This window comes from Suillus discolor (genome assembly GCF_016758755.1).
Source record: "Suillus discolor strain FC423 chromosome Unknown F5147scaffold_45, whole genome shotgun sequence".
Taxonomy (NCBI): Eukaryota; Fungi; Basidiomycota; class Agaricomycetes; order Boletales; family Suillaceae; genus Suillus; species Suillus discolor.
In genome coordinates, this window is record NW_024541292.1 from 101,811 (window position 1) to 118,568 (window position 16,758).

Consider the following 16,758-nt stretch of genomic DNA (forward strand, 5'->3'; position numbering starts at 1 on the left):
TCTGGCGATTGGGACGCCCAGATGGTCGCGAGTCCATTTCAATATCTGGTACCTGTTCATATATGAATATCAAGTCTATGTTTTAAAAATAATACTCACTTCCTCAACACGAGGCTGCTGCTGTTGTCATTGACGATGCTGTGCCTCACGCTCTTCTTCCTGTTGCCGTTCTTCCTCTGCACGGGCAGCTTCGGCAATGGCTTGTCGGCGCTCCAGCCGTTCAGTAAGCGCTGATGTCGTGGCTACATCACGCATGCGGCAGTACCTGCTGAGGTGCATGGAAAGTCCACGATCACGAACTTCAACATCGCAGTTCGGACAGTTGACCATAGTGAGAATAGCGAGCAAAAATAATGAGACTGAGTAGAGCAGCATCAAGAGAGGCTGCTGGAGAGCTGTTGCATCAACGATTAGTATAATTGATAAGGCTTAAATACACATATGAGAACGGTCCGAAGGAATGTGTTTCAAAGGCATGAACCGAACCCGAAATAGGACACGGACCGTACCTTTGAAACACGAACCGTTATTAGAGATGAGGTTTCCCTCGCAATCCTGTGCGAGACAGCGCCGATCTTGAAATGCCTCGCGAGGCTGCCGCGAGGTTGAAACAGTCTAGTAAGGCCTTGTGAGACGAGTATGCGTACCTTGCGTGATGACGAACAAATACAATCAAGCCTCGGAACGCATCATGTGGCCGTGGGAGACTCTCCGGACCTTGCCGGACCTAGTTAGATTTGGGCACTTTTGCTGATGTTGTGTCCGAGTCTTTATTGTTACAGCTTCTGGTTCGTTGCTCGCTGCATCTCGACCACCTCCCGCATCACTTGTGATTTCAGATCGAGAGCTTGCAGGTGAACCGTGATGGGGCGTCTGTTGTGTCAGTACCCTTCGTATATTTTTTTTTCGCGTGTCACAGTGTATGCTAATCTTAGTTCAAGAGCATTTTGGACCTACTGCTCTACATGTATCAACCCTGTTATGTATCAAGCCGAAACCGAAATATAACTCACTAACTCAGTTACTTTCATACTCGCAATCGCGACCTCCCTGGGACCACGCCGTGATCGACATGTCAGCACAATGAGCATGTAAAGTTTGAATTTGAATCATCAAGCCTCTTATTACCTTCAAACGCTGTCATTTTATTCCACGACTCTGTCATGCTGTCGTCCAAAGGTGTAGTTTATGCATCACTCCAATCTTTCTGCTAATATATATTTATGCTTTCTAGATGTCAATACCGCTGCCGCGGAGACTATCTTGCGCGACCGACTCCACGGCTGGGGACATCAGCTTTACATTACTGAGATAAGTATATGAAGAATAATGTACTGGTTCTTCCGAAGATACTCATTCATGGTCCGTCGTGCGACGCTAATCAATAAATATTCAGAAGAAGTAAAGCACCTATAACAGCATGCCTTACAGCGGTTAGCGCTTGACTAGAATGTTCGATGCTAGGACCGCTCGCGTTTCTAGACTTGGACATGCACATTTCTGCAGCATTGCATTGTTTTGATATCGTGAGTGTTATTGACCACTCGGCAGCTGGCAGCGATGTGCGCTGACGCTTGGTGCTCAGCTGTGGTCACAACATCTTTTAATTGTTCCAAAGCGTACATCTCCATGATCTCCCCCGTTGTGATCAATAGTGGCATTATCTGGTCGCCATGATCACCCTGTGGGTGTTTTCAGACAATTCACAAATCGACGCTCCACGACCCATTGATATTATTTAAAGCGTGCTGTGGTCCTACCAAGCGAACTTTTAAATACGCTCGTCAAATTGCTCCTCGACATTTCCGTACCCTTCTCCTCATCATTATCTGTCAGGCAAGGTCACTGAAATGTCGATAGCTCGATCTTCTTTTTCTTCTTCTGAAGAATCTGAACCTTATTTTACCGCCATACAGTCTATCGTTGTCGATGCTGGAATCGCGAATCCTCGCTCAGAGCCCCCGGATCTTCAATACCCTTTTGCTTCGGAGCCGGCCGACCCTCCAGCCGACCCTCCAGCCGACCCTCCAGCACCTGCTCACGTCTCTACCTTCACGCACTCCGGCCCAGCAGAGGTGGTTCAAACTACACCGGTGTCATGCACGTATGGCGCCTTTCGTATTTGGCGCACGTTGGGCGAGGGCACGTACGGCGTGGCGATGGCAGCTCAAGACGTAGCGTCGAATCGCTTGTTGTGTCTCAAGGTCTTTCCAAAGCACCATCTTGAGCGCAAAGCCAGGGAGTCTGTTCTTCTGAACGAACTCGAAGTGTACAAGCGTCTTTCATGCGCGTTGCCGAGCCCCGCGGCTAGATTTCTCATGGGGCTCGAGATGTCGTTCCAGACAAAGGATAAAATATGTTTTGCAATGGTGTGTTCTCCTCCCATGCGACCCGTTTCAGTCATCTGACTCCATCGGACGTCTCTAGGACCTGATGGCGAGCGACCTGTATAGCTATCTGCAACGTCATCCTGCGTACTGCGTCCACAATGCTGGCAGGTGGGCTGCACAAATGGTAAGCGGTCGTCTTTCCTGGTCTTCGACATCTCACGTCTCACGCCTCCTCCGACTTCGAAGACCCTTGGGATCAACGCTCTGCACGAGATGGGGATCATCCACCGGGACATCAAAGCCGGAAACATCCTGATTGACGTTCGAGAGAACGTGCGCATCACCGACTTTGGTGTGAGTTATATAGACAAAGACAAAGGACCCTTGGACCGACAGCGGAATTATTGTTCGCAAGAGGCGGGAACGACGCACACTATGGCACCGGAGGTCCTGCGCAACGGATCCGACTCCCGTCCTTTGAAGTACGGAGCACCTGCAGACTGGTGGTCGTTAGGCTGCGTCATCTACGAGCTTGTTTCGAAGAAGCACAAGGCACGTTTCGAGTCTTCTTTCGCTGCTATCTTACTGATATCATCTCGTCAGCCACTCTTTGTTACAGCGGACAACATACTTTCCTACGTTTCATGGTGCTCCAGCCCCGACAGTCCATCCAAACAGTTCCCTGCCTTTGAAGAATTACATGAAGCTCTTGCAGATTTGATCTCTGGGGTAAGCTTTTGTCTTGTTCGTTTTCCGGCACCATCACTCATCTTTACCGTGGTAGCTGCTGCAACCTGTCCCGTTATCGCGGTTTGGGTTCGCTGAAGTTGTAAATCATAGATCGTTTTTGTTCAAACCCGGCTTGTCAGAATTTACTGACGCATACTCTCGCGGTGAGTTAAATCTGATATGTTTATGAACATCATACTAAAAACGAATTGCAGCCCTTAAGCGCGAAGAATTTCCATATATGCTACCAGACTTACGATGTGGTCGAGAGACCAGCGCAGCAGAGATCTGGTTTCGCCAACCTTCCTGGGAGAAACCGCGCGTTCCGAATGTGGATTGGGCCAAGCCGGCGCTTCTTTCTCCGTTCTTATGATGGCTCTTCAGTCTAGTCGGTGTTTATTTCGTTTCGCTAGCTTCACTGTTTACTGTCACTACGTCTCCCTTCATTCTTCACGTTGTTACAAATAATCCTATGTAAAATGCACCTGTCTTGGTTGGTTCACATACATCTTTCATTCACTGTTTGTTCCATATCTCCCAGAACCCAGGCAGTAGTAGAATCGGCATGGCTATTCAAAGGTTTGAGGTTATCGTCGTAGCTGATTTCAGCAGATTGAGTACGCCACATTGCGACTCAAAGCGCGCCATCCGAACGTTGACAAAGTACTAAAGGAAGGGGTCTCCGCACCAACATTTTCTCCTTCTCTTCGAACCCAAATTGTCTACGATCACGAAGCGAGGCTCCTCCCACAGAATTGACCCGATGCGAAGACTGCACTTGGGTTCATGGTCCTCTTGATCAGTGCCAGGAGTCGAATTCTAGCTTTCCGAGCGTAGTTCAGCTTGAAGTGGTCGATCTGTATGTACAGACTCGTCGCAGACCTCTGCATGGTAAGTGGGTGCATGAATGCTACCAGGTTAAGGTATGTAGCCAGCCGTGCCAAAGTTTTTGCCGAATCTCGATGCTAGTACACCTCAACATTTCCGGAAGCGTTGAAATAGTAAGCACTGTATCAGATTGATAACCATCTCACCACTGGCCAATTATGCTAATCTGCAAACTGCAATCCGGCCTTGGCCCGGCCAGCCTTCAATATTCAATATGAGCCTCATAGCCTACGTCCTGAAGGTATCAACGCACAATTCCAGCCCCAATCTTTCAAATGTCATCCACACGCCTGAGCCCTCAACTTCTCGTCGCTGATATTGGCACTGGTTGAGATCTTCGACAGTGGCAGTGTTCAAGTGAGGGCAGTTGGCCCTACAGTTAACGCTGGATATCACCTGACTAATATATCTCTAACTGAAGACTATGACTGTCCTGACGGTATGATTATTGCTATAGATGTATGTTCGAGCCTTTGGAAACGTAGTCTCGCATACACATATATGCAATAAGCAACACTTCGGAGTCGATGAGGACGTATCCAGATTTTGGAATTGCAAGACTGTGTGGCACTGGCAGGATAAATGGTGGGCCGTGGCCGACTAAAGATCAAGCAGCAAGTTAGAGGTTGTTGTATCATGATTTGGTTCCATTTCAAGTATTTGTGACTATTTGTCATGTGCCACGTAAGGAGTTTCGGTTTGCATTAAGTCCTGCCAAATCACAAACTTCTTCTTCACTTGTCCGCTCCTGGACTTCAAGCTACAATGAGCGGTTGTAAGTCTCAAACAGAGTTCGTTAGTTGACTGGTATTGACTTTAGTTGCATACAGTTCGGTTTCTGAATCTTGTCCGACCATTCCTTCCACTCCTGCCAGAGGTTTCTTCACCTGATCGCAAAGTATGTCCCATACATGCGTTTGTAGTTACAACATGCAAAACTCACCAGCTTCCTTCATTTTTAGGTTCCTTTCAACCAAAAACTGCTATGGACCGCTGTTACACTCCTCATTTTCTTGGTCTGCTCTCAAGTACCATTATATGGCATCATGTCTTCAGATTCGTCTGATCCTCTTTACTGGATGCGTGTCATCCTCGCTTCCAACCGTGGAACCCTCATGGAGCTCGGTATAAGTCCTATTGTTACGTCCGGAATGATCATGCAACTATTGGCTGGCGCAAATTTAATCGAAGTCGACTTCAGCTTGAAGGAAGACCGGGCACTGTTCAGCGGTGCACAAAAATGTACGTGTCACTTGGCAACTTTTCAAACCTTACTGACTGATGCTTGTTTCAGTGTTTGCTTTGATCATTTCCCTCGGTCATGCTACCGTATACGTCTTGACAGGTCTTTACGGGCAACCAAGTGATCTCGGTGCTGGTGTTTGTCTTCTGCTCATCATTCAGCTTGTCGTTGCCGCCCTCATCGTTATTCTCCTCGACGAGCTTCTCCAGAAGGGCTACGGTCTTGGGTCCGGTATCTCCCTTTTCATCGCGACCAACATCTGTGAATCCATCATCTGGAAGGCCTTCTCACCTACAACTGTTAACACCGGTCGTGGCCCTGAGTTCGAAGGTGCCATCGTCGCGCTCTTCCACCTACTCTTCACGTGGAATGACAAGGGACGTGCTCTTCGTGAGGCGTTCTGGCGTGACAGACTCCCGAACATTATGAACCTCCTTGCGACTGTCATCGTGTTTGCCGCTGTTATCTATATGCAAGGCTTCCGCATTGAGATCCCCGTCAAGAGCAACAGATTTCGCGGTCAGCGCGGCAGCTACCCCGTCAAGCTGTTTTATACTAGCAACATGCCCATCATGCTCCAGAGCGCACTCGTATCAAACGTGTTCATTGTGTCACAAATGCTCGCAACGCGCTTCCCCTCTAACATCTTGGTCAAGATTATTGGCATCTGGGAGGTCAGTTATTCTATGACTTGATGGTTTTAATTGGCACTAAAGTATATCACAGCCTCTGGAGGACTCTCCCCAACTTCGCGCCGTAGGTGGTCTCGCATACTATATGTCACCCCCACACACCATCAAAGAAGCCTTCCTGGACCCCATCCATACATTCCTCTACATCACATTCGTAGTTTCTGCTTGCGCACTCTTCTCAAAAACCTGGATTGAAGTGTCTGGGAGTGGCCCACGCGAGATCGCTAAACAGCTCAAGGACCAACAAATGGTCATGGCTGGTCATCGTGAGGGTTCAATGTACAAGGAACTGAAGCGTGTTATTCCTACCGCTGCTGCATTCGGAGGCGCTATTCTGGGCTTGCTTTCTGTTGCTGCTGATCTCATGGGCGCTATCGGAAGTGGAACGGGTATTCTGATGGCTGTTACAATCATCTACAGTTGTGAGTACTTTTGTCCTCCCCGAAATGAACGTTCGCACTGACTGACGTGCGCCTTGCGTTTTAGACTGGGAGATTGGTATCAAGGAGAGTGGGGGATCCGAAATGGCAGCGCTGAGCGACCTCATGTAGATACTGGAAGTGTAGCCGTCAATTGTTGAGTCTACTTGAATACATGGACCTGATTCAGAACCTCGCTGAGTGATGTCAATCGACTCATTCCACAACTGGAACATGGTATTGATGGAGCAGAAGCACCTGTGCCCATCTTCCCGGGGAAGAAATCCTGTGCACTCAAGGTCTGCATGTCTGGTTAGGTACAGAGTAAATCACACCACGGCTTCGAGTGAATGGTCGGAACGAAGTAAACTGGCCCTCCTGCCTGGAATCCATTAATAAAACAGTGACGAGAGTGGTTGTCCCCAGAAAACCCCAATCAATGTCAATGGGAGCCTCTATGTCAAATTCATGTCTATATCGCGAGTCCCTCATGCGAGATGCCTTGTGTGGCCATTTTCTTTCGTTTGACTCTTGGGCACGGTAAGTCGGACCAAGAGGACCATAAACTAAAGTGCAGTCTTCACGTCGGGTCGATTCTGCGGGATACAATTACGAACTCAGACCTTTGAATACCTATGGCGATTCCACTACCGCCTGGGAGATATGAAACAAACTGTGAATTGGTACTGAAAGATGTATGCGAACCAAAAAAAAAGGAACGAAGAGACAGGTGCATTTTACATGGGATTATTTGTAAGAAGAAAGGGAGACGTAGTGACAGTGAACAGCGAAGCTATCGAAACGAAATGAGCACCGACTGGACTAGAGGGCCATCATAAGGAAGGAGAAAAAAGCGTCGGGTTGACCCAGTCCACATCCGGAACGCGCGATTCCTCCCAGGACGGTTGGCGAAACCAGATCTCTGCTGTGCTGATGTCTTGACCACGTTGTAAGTCTGGCAGCAAAGATGGAACTTCTTTGCGCTCAAGCGCTGCAATCCGTTTTTAGCATGATGTTCGCAGACGAATCAAGTTTAACTCACCGCGAGAGTATGCGTCAGTGAATTCTGACGTGCCGGCTTTGGACAAAAACGATTTATGATTCACAACTTCAGCGAAACCAAACCGCGATGACGGGTCGGGTTGCAGCAGCTACCGTGGTGAAGATGAGTGATGGTGCCGGAAAACGAACAAAACAAAAGTTTACCCCAGAAATCAAATTCGCGATGTTATTTTTACCCAAATCTTCGAAGGCAGGGAATTGTTTGGATGGTTCGTCGCGGCTGGAGCACCAGGAAACATAAGAAAATATGTCGTCCTCTGTAACAAATAGTGGCTGACGAGATGATATCAGTAAGATAGCAGCGAAAGAAGACTCGAAACGTGCCTTGCGCTTCTTCGAAACAAGCTCGTAGATGACGCAGCCTAATGACCACCAGTCTGCGGGTGCTCCGTACTCCGAAGAACAGGGGCCGGATCTGTTGCGTAGGACCTCCGGTGCCATGGTGCGTGTCGTTCCCATCGGATCTGCAGAATAATTTCGCTGTCGGTCCAAGGGTCCTTTGTCTTGGTTGACATAACTCAAGCCAAAGTCGGTGATGCGCACGTTCTCTCGAGCGTCAATCAGGATGTTTCCGGCTTTGATGTCTCGGTGGATGATCCCTATCTCGTGCAGAGCGTTGATCCCAAGGGTCTTCGAAGTCGGAGGAGGCGTGAGGCGTGAGATGTCGAAGACCAGGAAAGATGACTGCTTACCATTTGCGCCGCCCACCTGCGAGAATTGCGAGAGCAGTACGAAGGACGACGTTTCAGATTAACACACAGGTCGTTCGCCATTAGGTCCTAGAGACGTCCGATGGAGTCAGATGACTGAAATGGGTCGCAGGGAAGGAGGACGCACCATTGCAAAACATATTTTATCCTTTGTCTGGAACGACATCTCGAGCCCCATGAGGAATCTAGCCGCGGGACACGGCAACGCGCATGAAAGACGCTTGTACGCTTCGAGTTCGTCCAGAATAACCTCTTTCGCGTATTTGTGCTCAAACCGGTCCTTTGAAAAGACCTTGAGACACAACAAGCGATTCGACGTTACGTCTTGAGCTCCCATCGCCCCAGCGAACGTACCCTGGCCCAACTTGCGCCAAACACGAAAGGGGCCATACGTGCATGACACCGGTGTAGTTTGGACCGCCTCTGCTGGGCCAGAGTGCGTGAAGGTGAAACCGTGAGCAGGTGCTGGAGGGTCGCCTGGAGGGTCAGCCGGCTCCGAGGCAGAAGGGTATTGAGGATCGGGGAGCTCTGAGCGAGGATTTGCAATGCCAGCATCGACGATGGTAGACTGTATGGCGGGCGCGTTGGATGCAGCGCTAGAATAAGGTTCAGAAGAAGATTGAGCTATCGACATTTCAGCGACTTTGCCAGATAGATAATGATGAGGAGAAGGGTACGGAAATGCCAAGAAGCGATTCAACGAGCGTATTTAAGAGTTCCTTGGTAGGACCACAACGCGCTTTAAATAATATCAATGAGTTGTGGAGCGTCGATTTGTGAATTGTCTGGAAACACTCACAGGGTAATCATGGCGACTAGCCACTGTGGATCACGATGGGGGAGATCTTTGAGATGTACGATGTGGAACAATCAAAACACGTTGCAACCACAGTTGAGCACCAAGCATCGGCACACACCGCTGCCAGCTACCGAGTGGTCAATAACATTCACGATATCAAAGCAATGTGATGCCCCAGAAATGTGCATATCCAAGTCTAGAACGCGAGCGGTCCTAGCACCGAACATTCTAGTCAAGCGCTGACCGCTGCGAGGCATACTGTTACAGGTGTTTTACTCCTTCTGAATATTTATTTATCAGCGTCGCAGGCCATCCAGAATGGATACTCTTGTCATGTCGGCCATGTAGTGATAAGATGATCCAAAACGACTCCAGATCTGCGTACGAAATCGTGTCGTGGTTTGAGGCGTGGTCGTGACTTCTGCCACTGCTGTCTGTGTAGGAACCTATGCAAAATTCTCGATGTACAGGATAAACAATTCGACAAGTTGGAAACAAACTCTCAGAGAGGATGATGTCGACAGCAAATATATGCCTTCGTAGCCTCACAAGTATGTTTATCATCTTCAGGTTGTTCGGATCTTCTTCCGCCTAAGTAGGCATCGTTATTATTCCTGTTGAACTTTGAAATCGAGTCTGCTTATTTTGCAGGCATACACGGTGATGAAAATTCAGGGGGACGAAAAGGATAAGAGCTGCACTCACCCACATTCCCTTATTTATTATCTTGTCATCATTATCGTCTGACGAGTTGAAAGTTCTAAACTGCTGTTGTCGCCGCAGAGGAAGGGCTCGCGAATGGGTAGGTTCGGAAGAACCTGTATATTATTCTTCATACACTCATCTCATGAATTTCAAGCCGATGTCCCCAGCTATGGAGTCGGTCACTCAAGATGGTCTCCGTGGAAGCAGTATTGACATTTAAAGCGTGTTGACCAGAATCATCAGAGTGGTGCCTGAACTACACCTTTGAGCGACGGCATGACGAAGACATGAAATGAAGCGACAGCGTTTAAAGACAATAACGGGGTTGATGATTCAGATCATGTGAGGCTTGATGTCGATCACGGTGTAACGGTCCCCTGGAGGTCGCGAACGCGAGTAGGGAAGTGACAGAGAGACATTGAGTTATATTTTTGTTGCGGCTCGATACAGAGCAAGATTGATAGCGGGCAAATACATGTGAGAGTAAGTAGTAGCTTGATTTTGTGGAAATGCTCTTAAACGGAGATGGGCATACATTGTGCATATACCGTTCAAATCACAAGTCATGTGATATGGTACTGACTGAAGTGTATTGTGATGGATACACTATCACCGGCCGACTAGCTCAGTTGGTTAGAGCGTCGTGCTAATAACGCGAAGGTCTTGGGTTCGACCCCCACGTTGGCCATACATTTTTGCTCATCTACCAAATCAAAACCAACACGAAACCAATTAATCGCTAATAGTAATACTGCACACAAAATTATACCATCGTACATCGACTCCTACATCGAGTATTCAATAAATAAATCATCGTTCTTTGGGCTTAAAAGTCCAAATCTCCATAACAGTCTTCCCCGCTCTCTTACACATAACCGCACACACACCCTTCTTATAGAGCACCTTCCACACGCTCTCGCACCGCTCACTCAGATCGCGCACCCACGCCCCAGTCTGCGTCTCAAACACCCGTACGCGGCCATCGTTGCCGCCCGTGATGAGGAAGTTCGTGTCGAACTGGAGAGAAGTGACACTGCTGTCGTGTGCGGCGAGACGTTGAAGGGCGGTGAATGAGCGAAGGGAGAAGGTAATGACTCGGCCGTCGGAGCCGCCTGTGGCGAGGAGGTTGGTGGTGGTGCTGAGTTGGAGTTGGCAGACTAGGGCGGTGTGGCCTGTGAGTTGGGCGACACAGTTTCTGTTATGGGTGAATGTGTGAACGTGGGAGTGTCAGGAAGGGAGAGAACATACCCCGTGGTTGCGTCCCATACTCTCACGATGGTGTCCATACCCCCTGAAGCGACGAAGTTGCCAGCGATCGCGATGGAGTAGATTTGATGGCTATGGCCTCGGAGAACTCGTATGCATTCACCTGTGTCAACGTCCCATATCTGCAACTCGTCAAAATCATGTGCACATTGCTCTGGAAATAAGACTCACTCGACATGTAGTGTCGTAACTACCACTGACGACCCGGTTCCCACAAACGTCAAGACATCTTACGCTCGCAGTGTGGCCGTGCAGTACACGGAGCATGACCCCCTTTTGGATGTTCCATACACGGAGGGTAGAGTCCCGAGAACCTGTCACTGCGATCGGGCGGTTGTGTAGTACTCGGGCGCATCTGACAGTAGCAGTATGCCCGCGAAGGACGTAAACGCAATGTCTAAGCGCCCATAAGCACATAGCCAGAACCAGACGAACGCAGGAACATACCCAGATGTGGCATCCCAAACACGAAGCGTCTTGTCGCAACTAGCACTGACAATGATAGAGTTTGGCTGGCCCCATCCTTCGCTCGTACAGCAGATATCGCTCGGCTTAGAAGAGCCGTCTCCAACGCTCGCTGGGGATCGCATTCGCCTGCGCCTGTCGATACCGAGTGCTATTTTCAGGGCTGCGGGTACGACTGGATCGCCTGCGTCGTCCGGGTATCCGTCTTCATCCATGTCTCCGCGACCCCAATAACCGCCGCGGCAGACGAGATGGACTGCCCATACGCCTAGTTCGTGACCCGTGAGTGTTCGGCTGAGTACGCCTGTGATTGCGCTGAATAAATGGATCTTTGAGTTTGCTAGGCCGACAACTACCCATTCGGTATCAAGGGCTACGGATGTGACTACACCACTGTCTGGTGTTGGGATTGGCATACGGTGAGCGTGAAGGATGCTACCGCCCTTTCTCAGATTGAGCACTAGATATTTGATTAGTGAGGATATGCATGTGGGCAGGAGCGACGTACTTGTACCATAAGCGCGCCTGAAATATTGCTGATGAGAAAACTGAGTTCTTGGATGTAAAAGATCATCCGCGTATGGACCCCAGTGGGATACGGAAGTAAGTTCTTGCCGTTTGAGTCGATCTCGCGCTGTGAGCCATGGGTCTATTGAATTGGAGGTGAATTTATCGATCTCGTCCCAAGATTCGTCGTCTTGGTATAGATTAGTAGCAGATTTGTCTTCTGTATCTGCTCTGAAGCTGTATGTATCGCATAAGACCTTCCAGAGCCAGTCATCTGCGACGAGGTCGTGCCAGCGTTTAGAGACTTGACTTGCGCGTGCGAGAGTGCATGGATCGTCGACATAAGATAGGATGTGGAGTGCAAGTTCTGCTGGTAGTTCTGTTAGGACATCACGTTTGAGCATGGGGGTGATTGTTTGGGAGAGGAAGCGTAGTTCTGCTGGGGAACATTCATGCAGTATTGATATGAGGTATTGTTTACGTGAGGCGGGACCTAATAGAGTTGAGAATTCGGATGAAGGGTTGTATTGGGGTATTGGACGAGGAGAAGGAGCTGGCGTTGGTGGTGATACTATTGGCATGTTACTGGTCATGGTCAAGACATAGACTTGACACGTGACTTAATACTCTCTCGACTTTATTCAATTTTTCATTGTAACAAGTTAACTATGACCAAAAAGAAGACTCAAGCAAAGAAAAAGCAGGCTCAGGCTGCTGCTGCCAATGCAAATGGCATAAAGTATGGTTTAATTCGTTCCATTCACTCGCAATTGACCGCCATCTCATCGTTGATTAGCAAAAATCCACCTCCTCCCGAGCCTAGTCCTTCCTCACCCTCCATCCCCAAGCCTGAGGGCCCTTGTGCAGATGACGTAAAAGAGCAAGGTAATGTAGCCTTCAAAGCAAAACAATATACAGAAGCTATCGAGCTATATACCAAAGCTATCGGTAAAATAACTACATCTCCTTCGCAACTCACAGAATAACCCCCTTCCAGATATCAAACCAACAGAACCAGCATATTTCACTAATCGCGCAGCCTCTTACATGGCTTTGAAGCGTTTCCGTCCCGCACTATCAGACTGCCAACAAGCAGCTACACTCCAATCCTCAGAACCATCATCAAAGACTCTCATCCGTCTCGCACGTTGTCAATTCGCACTCGGTTTATCAGAGCCTGCATTAACAACACTACGCTCGGTCCTCGATCTTGAACCTACAAATCTTGCTGCTGCACAACTGAGAGACAAAGTCCTCGAACTAGAAGCTCACTTGCGTACCTTTACCTCTTCCCGCACACGCAAGGAATGGGGCATGGCACGCCTTGCGTTAGATAAATGTCTACAAAGCATCGAGGCTGAGGGCGGCGAGATACCAACTCAGTGGCGGCTATGGAAAGTTGAACTCGAGCTCTCAAGAGGGAACTGGGATGCTGCAAACATTGCTGCAAAGTGAGTCTGACCCTATCACCACAGATCTCTGGACATTAACAGTCTTTCAGCGATGCTCTTCGATTAGAACCCAACTCACCAGAAGTACTTACACACCGTGGTCTCGTGCTCTTCCTCAGTGGTAAGCTATCCCAAGCACTACAACACGTGGCTTCGGCGCTTCGCCTCGATCCTGGACACGAGCCTGCCCACCGCCTGCGTAAGCGCGTAAAAGACGTAGAGCGTCTAAAGGAGGAGGGAAACACCGCCTTCAAAGGTAGCAGACTCCAAGACGCAATCGCACGATACACAGAAGCCCTCGATGTACGTCCCTCCTTACTTCAATAACTCAGGCTCATACTCATACTTCATTTCAGCGAATAGGCGAAATCGAAGAAGAAGGCAAAGGCGGACAGATCCGCGCAACCCTTCTCTCAAATCGCGCTACGACTCTCGTAAAGGTATGTCCCCTCTAACGCCTCACTCATACCACATTTTCACATCATTCTCAGCTTGATAAATACGAAGAAGCACTCCTAGACACAGAAGCTTCTCTCACACTTTACTCCACCTCCTTCAAAGCCCTCCGCACGCGCGCGCGCATCAACCTCCATCTCGAGAAATATGATGCTGCAATCGCCGATTTCAGAGCGTCGATGGAACAAGCAGAGTTTGAGGGTGTAGACGCCGATGTTAGGGCGCTGAGGAGCGAACTTAAGAAAGCGGAGGCTGCACTTAAGAGGAGTAAGACGAAGGATTATTATAATATCCTCGGTGCGTCCTTTTCTTTTCGAGAAATAGGTAATATGTATCGATTGTTACTTTCCAGGCATTGCGAGAGACTGCAACGAACTCGACATCAAGAAAGCATACAGACGTGAAAGCCTCAAACATCACCCAGACAAAGGAGGCGACGAGGAGAAATTCAAACTGGTAGTAGAAGCACACGCAGTCCTCAGCGACCCTCAACGCCGCGAACGCTATGACATGGGCGAGGACGAGGATGGACAGACGGAGGGTGGGATGGGTGGCGCAGGGGCGTTTAATACGGCTGATTTGGCCGAGATATTTAGTCAGTTTCAGGGCGGGTTTAGTGGGGGGCCGTTTGGTGGCGCAGGAGGAGGAGGGTTTGGCGGAGGGCAAGGGGCCAGTTTCCATTTTCATTCGGGGAGGCCGCATGACTTTCATTGAGTGGTTCCATTATATGAGAATTTTTTTCGTATTGTTGGATTTCGTCGGACTTGAATTTGTGAGACATATCGCGCTAGCACTTAGACTGCGAGCTCCGCGGGGATCAGCTTGACTGATCAGATTTCTTGGACAAAAATATCGTTTGAGTGGCGACACTGCTTTGAACCTCTTGTACATAAAATTATGGCGAACCCCTGACCAGGCTTAGAGACTCTCATCATCGCTGGCACACAAACTCAACTCTTCGAGTTTCAAAACAGTCGCATTGGCAAGAGGGACAAAAATCATGGCCAACGTGGGGATCGAACCCAAGACCTTCGCGTTATTAGCACGACGCTCTAACCAACTGAGCTAGTCGGCCGTTGGAAAATAAATGTACTCAATCAACAAGACAAAGCGGCATCCTGAATGCCAAGTCAACGGGCCCCTGTGAACTATTCTTAAATTCGAACCAAGTCCACAATGTCCTCCACGAAGAAATCAAGACGAAACAATAGTGCCCCGGCCCTTAAACAGGGGACCTTGGCCTTTTCTGTTAAGCGCACAAACTCCCACACCACTACTAAGACGAAAGGGACTCTACCACGACGGTCATCCCCTTTGATTGAAAAGCATGCAGCTGAAGACGCAATAGACTTGGAGATAAACAACGAGCAGGACAGTGACGCCGTGCTGGAGATATCTTCAGAAGAGGAGTACTCACCAGCTTCTGTGAAGCGAGGTGGAGCTCCCAACGCCACGAAAGCATCGACATCCAGTCCTGCCAAAAGGCTAAAGGATAATCCTCCTGCTGTTAAATCCGTGGGGCAACGGCCGACATTAGATGTATCGGGCAAGGCCTACCGCAAACACTATGGACACGTGCGAGAAAAGATGGGCCACCTTGAACCGAGTGAGTGGCTATATGCGTCTCTATCGTTCACAAGGCTAAAGCGGGAACATATGTTTAGTTCATTCGGAAGGGCAGAATAGAATCCATCAGATACTCCGCGTGTTTGACATGTATGTAAACTTTGGATCCAGGGAATTAGATCGATGTTTAGCTTTTTTTAGGTCCTACGAGTACGGTCCGTGTGTTGGTATGTCACGTCTTGAGCGTTGGGAGAGAGCCGCTTCGTTTGGTCTCAACCCACCTGATGAGGTATGTGCATGTACACCATGACGCTCCAACATAAATGCACTCTTGCTTTGTGATCAGGTTCGGCATATTCTCTTGACTGAAGAAGGAGTCGAAAAAGATGAATATTCTCAATGTGTTCTCTATGGAGAAGTGTAGTTTGAAGACTTGTTCAACTTCTCGGATGTAACCTAGTAAGTGCCTACATGTTCACCCCATCGGGTCCGTCCGATAACTGGCTCATGGCTATCTCCGTAAGTCTGGTTTTTCCTACGTGTCCGACTCGACTCGGATGTAGTGTTTGGGGTTATCCATGCGCGCCGCGGGCACTTCCGGACAAGCCTGTGAGTCGTGACACAACAACCTCGGTCCTCCACTGCTCCATCATATCGAAGAGGATAGAGTACTTGTTCCATACTTCTCTGTTGTACTGATCACTTGTTATATTAACATTCGTTGTGCTACCCAAGTCAGGATGATTGATCTCACGGAAGGATATCGGACATCACTCCATGTCAAGTCCACCCGAATGTGCTGTCACTTACGGTCTTGATGGTGCCAGCCTATTAAGAACAATACGGGGTACACAATATTTTTATTCGCAGGATGATATGTTTATCCAGATTCAAAATTCAAGTCAGCGCCTTAGAATCGCTGTGGGTCTAGTCAATGATCAATAAATAAGCGTATAGAACACAAAATTCAATCAGGGATGTATTTCTGACATACCAATAAGCGTATTGTGTTGTAAAATAGTTGCTAATGCATACGAGGTGTCTGGTCAGCTTAGTCATCACTAGAATGTGCTCACATAAGCTTGACGTCGCCACATGGAGCTCCCTTGGTGAAATTCACTGTCGCAATTGCGTTCGAGAACATCGTCAACAGTTAATTCTTGATGCTTAGTGTCATATAGCAAATGCTTTTATCTCGATGCGGCAAGAATTGCACATACACTCCTGGTGCGTTGGGTCAAGCTCTCCCACCGTGCTCGAGAGTCGAGAACCATTATGCTTCCTTTTCGCCGAAATAGCCTCGACGTAGCTCCGCTGATTAGGATAAATTTTGAAGTGCACAGGATGGCCATAGATTCATCTCGGTAGGTTCTTAGAGAAATTTGCATATATTTTGTGACGCGGCTGCCGGTAATCGCAGCTAGTCCTTGTGACTCAATTTGTCAGTAGGTTGGCAATGCTCGGGCCCTA

At 48.7% G+C, this 16,758-nt stretch overlaps 6 protein-coding genes and 2 non-coding genes across 8 annotated transcripts; 5 read left to right on the top strand and 3 right to left on the bottom strand.

Annotated features, from left to right (window-relative positions):
- Positions 1–1,359: 1,359 nt before the first annotated feature.
- On the top strand, positions 1,360–3,550 carry F5147DRAFT_706469 (kinase-like domain-containing protein; the record flags this gene model as incomplete). The annotated part of the gene is given in 8 exon segments (XM_041437991.1): positions 1,360–1,366; positions 1,861–2,369; positions 2,428–2,514; positions 2,577–2,882; positions 2,934–3,059; positions 3,115–3,223; positions 3,275–3,503; positions 3,518–3,550. 7 exon segments carry the CDS (start codon positions 1,360–1,362, stop codon positions 3,430–3,432), a joined length of 1,302 nt encoding a protein of 433 aa, XP_041290380.1. The 3' UTR covers positions 3,433–3,503; positions 3,518–3,550.
- A 1,081-nt stretch (positions 3,551–4,631) lies between these two features.
- F5147DRAFT_754243 (SecY subunit domain-containing protein) lies at positions 4,632–6,497 on the top strand. The gene is made up of 6 exons (XM_041440279.1): positions 4,632–4,722; positions 4,778–4,845; positions 4,910–5,189; positions 5,242–5,864; positions 5,917–6,304; positions 6,369–6,497. Exons 1-6 carry the CDS (start codon positions 4,713–4,715, stop codon positions 6,431–6,433), a joined length of 1,434 nt encoding a protein of 477 aa, XP_041290381.1. The 5' UTR covers positions 4,632–4,712; the 3' UTR covers positions 6,434–6,497.
- Positions 6,498–6,983: 486 nt separating this feature from the next.
- F5147DRAFT_706475 (kinase-like domain-containing protein) lies at positions 6,984–8,944 on the bottom strand (the record flags this gene model as incomplete). The annotated part of the gene is made up of 8 exons (XM_041437992.1): positions 6,984–7,292; positions 7,344–7,452; positions 7,508–7,626; positions 7,672–7,993; positions 8,056–8,142; positions 8,201–8,549; positions 8,655–8,812; positions 8,873–8,944. Coding segments are annotated over 7 exons (1,209 nt in total), but the record flags the coding sequence as incomplete, so codon positions are not given.
- A 1,247-nt stretch (positions 8,945–10,191) lies between these two features.
- F5147DRAFT_t96 lies at positions 10,192–10,265 on the top strand. Its single transcript has one exon. It is a non-coding gene; the product is annotated as a tRNA-Ile (tRNA).
- Positions 10,198–12,417, bottom strand: F5147DRAFT_706483 (WD40-repeat-containing domain protein). The gene is made up of 5 exons (XM_041437993.1): positions 11,817–12,417; positions 11,291–11,768; positions 11,015–11,240; positions 10,826–10,965; positions 10,198–10,772 (listed from the first exon to the last, which is right to left on the bottom strand). Exons 1-5 carry the CDS (start codon positions 12,406–12,408, stop codon positions 10,388–10,390), a joined length of 1,821 nt encoding a protein of 606 aa, XP_041290383.1. The 5' UTR covers positions 12,409–12,417; the 3' UTR covers positions 10,198–10,387.
- Positions 12,418–12,440: 23 nt separating this feature from the next.
- On the top strand, positions 12,441–14,572 carry F5147DRAFT_706486 (uncharacterized protein). Its single transcript, XM_041437994.1, has 7 exons — positions 12,441–12,554; positions 12,612–12,763; positions 12,813–13,266; positions 13,317–13,569; positions 13,623–13,706; positions 13,758–14,019; positions 14,075–14,572. The coding sequence occupies exons 1-7, from the start codon at positions 12,484–12,486 to the stop codon at positions 14,434–14,436; spliced, it is 1,638 nt and encodes a 545-aa protein (XP_041290384.1). The 5' UTR covers positions 12,441–12,483; the 3' UTR covers positions 14,437–14,572.
- A 151-nt stretch (positions 14,573–14,723) lies between these two features.
- F5147DRAFT_t97 lies at positions 14,724–14,797 on the bottom strand. Its single transcript has one exon. It is a non-coding gene; the product is annotated as a tRNA-Ile (tRNA).
- A 91-nt stretch (positions 14,798–14,888) lies between these two features.
- On the top strand, positions 14,889–16,077 carry F5147DRAFT_706490 (DNA polymerase delta, subunit 4-domain-containing protein). Its single transcript, XM_041437995.1, has 5 exons — positions 14,889–15,328; positions 15,387–15,438; positions 15,490–15,577; positions 15,635–15,747; positions 15,813–16,077. Exons 1-4 carry the CDS (start codon positions 14,899–14,901, stop codon positions 15,710–15,712), a joined length of 648 nt encoding a protein of 215 aa, XP_041290385.1. The 5' UTR covers positions 14,889–14,898; the 3' UTR covers positions 15,713–15,747; positions 15,813–16,077.
- Positions 16,078–16,758: the final 681 nt, after the last annotated feature.

Coding starts and splice junctions, on each gene's coding strand:
- F5147DRAFT_754243 (XM_041440279.1), top strand. Junction 5,190..5,241: donor GTTCAGCGGTGCACAAAAAT/GTACGTGTCACT, acceptor TGCTTGTTTCAG/TGTTTGCTTTGATCATTTCC. Junction 5,865..5,916: donor AGATTATTGGCATCTGGGAG/GTCAGTTATTCT, acceptor AGTATATCACAG/CCTCTGGAGGACTCTCCCCA.
- F5147DRAFT_706483 (XM_041437993.1), bottom strand. CDS start 12,408: ATGACCAGTAACATGCCAATAGTATCACCACCAACGCCAGCTCCTTCT. Junction 11,769..11,816: donor CAGGCGCGCTTATGGTACAA/GTACGTCGCTCC, acceptor TCAAATATCTAG/TGCTCAATCTGAGAAAGGGC. Junction 10,773..10,825: donor GTATGGGACGCAACCACGGG/GTATGTTCTCTC, acceptor CACCCATAACAG/AAACTGTGTCGCCCAACTCA.
- F5147DRAFT_706486 (XM_041437994.1), top strand. CDS start 12,484: ATGACCAAAAAGAAGACTCAAGCAAAGAAAAAGCAGGCTCAGGCTGCT. Junction 13,267..13,316: donor GCTGCAAACATTGCTGCAAA/GTGAGTCTGACC, acceptor ACAGTCTTTCAG/CGATGCTCTTCGATTAGAAC. Junction 13,570..13,622: donor GATACACAGAAGCCCTCGAT/GTACGTCCCTCC, acceptor ACTTCATTTCAG/CGAATAGGCGAAATCGAAGA.
- F5147DRAFT_706490 (XM_041437995.1), top strand. CDS start 14,899: ATGTCCTCCACGAAGAAATCAAGACGAAACAATAGTGCCCCGGCCCTT. Junction 15,329..15,386: donor GATGGGCCACCTTGAACCGA/GTGAGTGGCTAT, acceptor ACATATGTTTAG/TTCATTCGGAAGGGCAGAAT. Junction 15,578..15,634: donor GTCTCAACCCACCTGATGAG/GTATGTGCATGT, acceptor CTTTGTGATCAG/GTTCGGCATATTCTCTTGAC.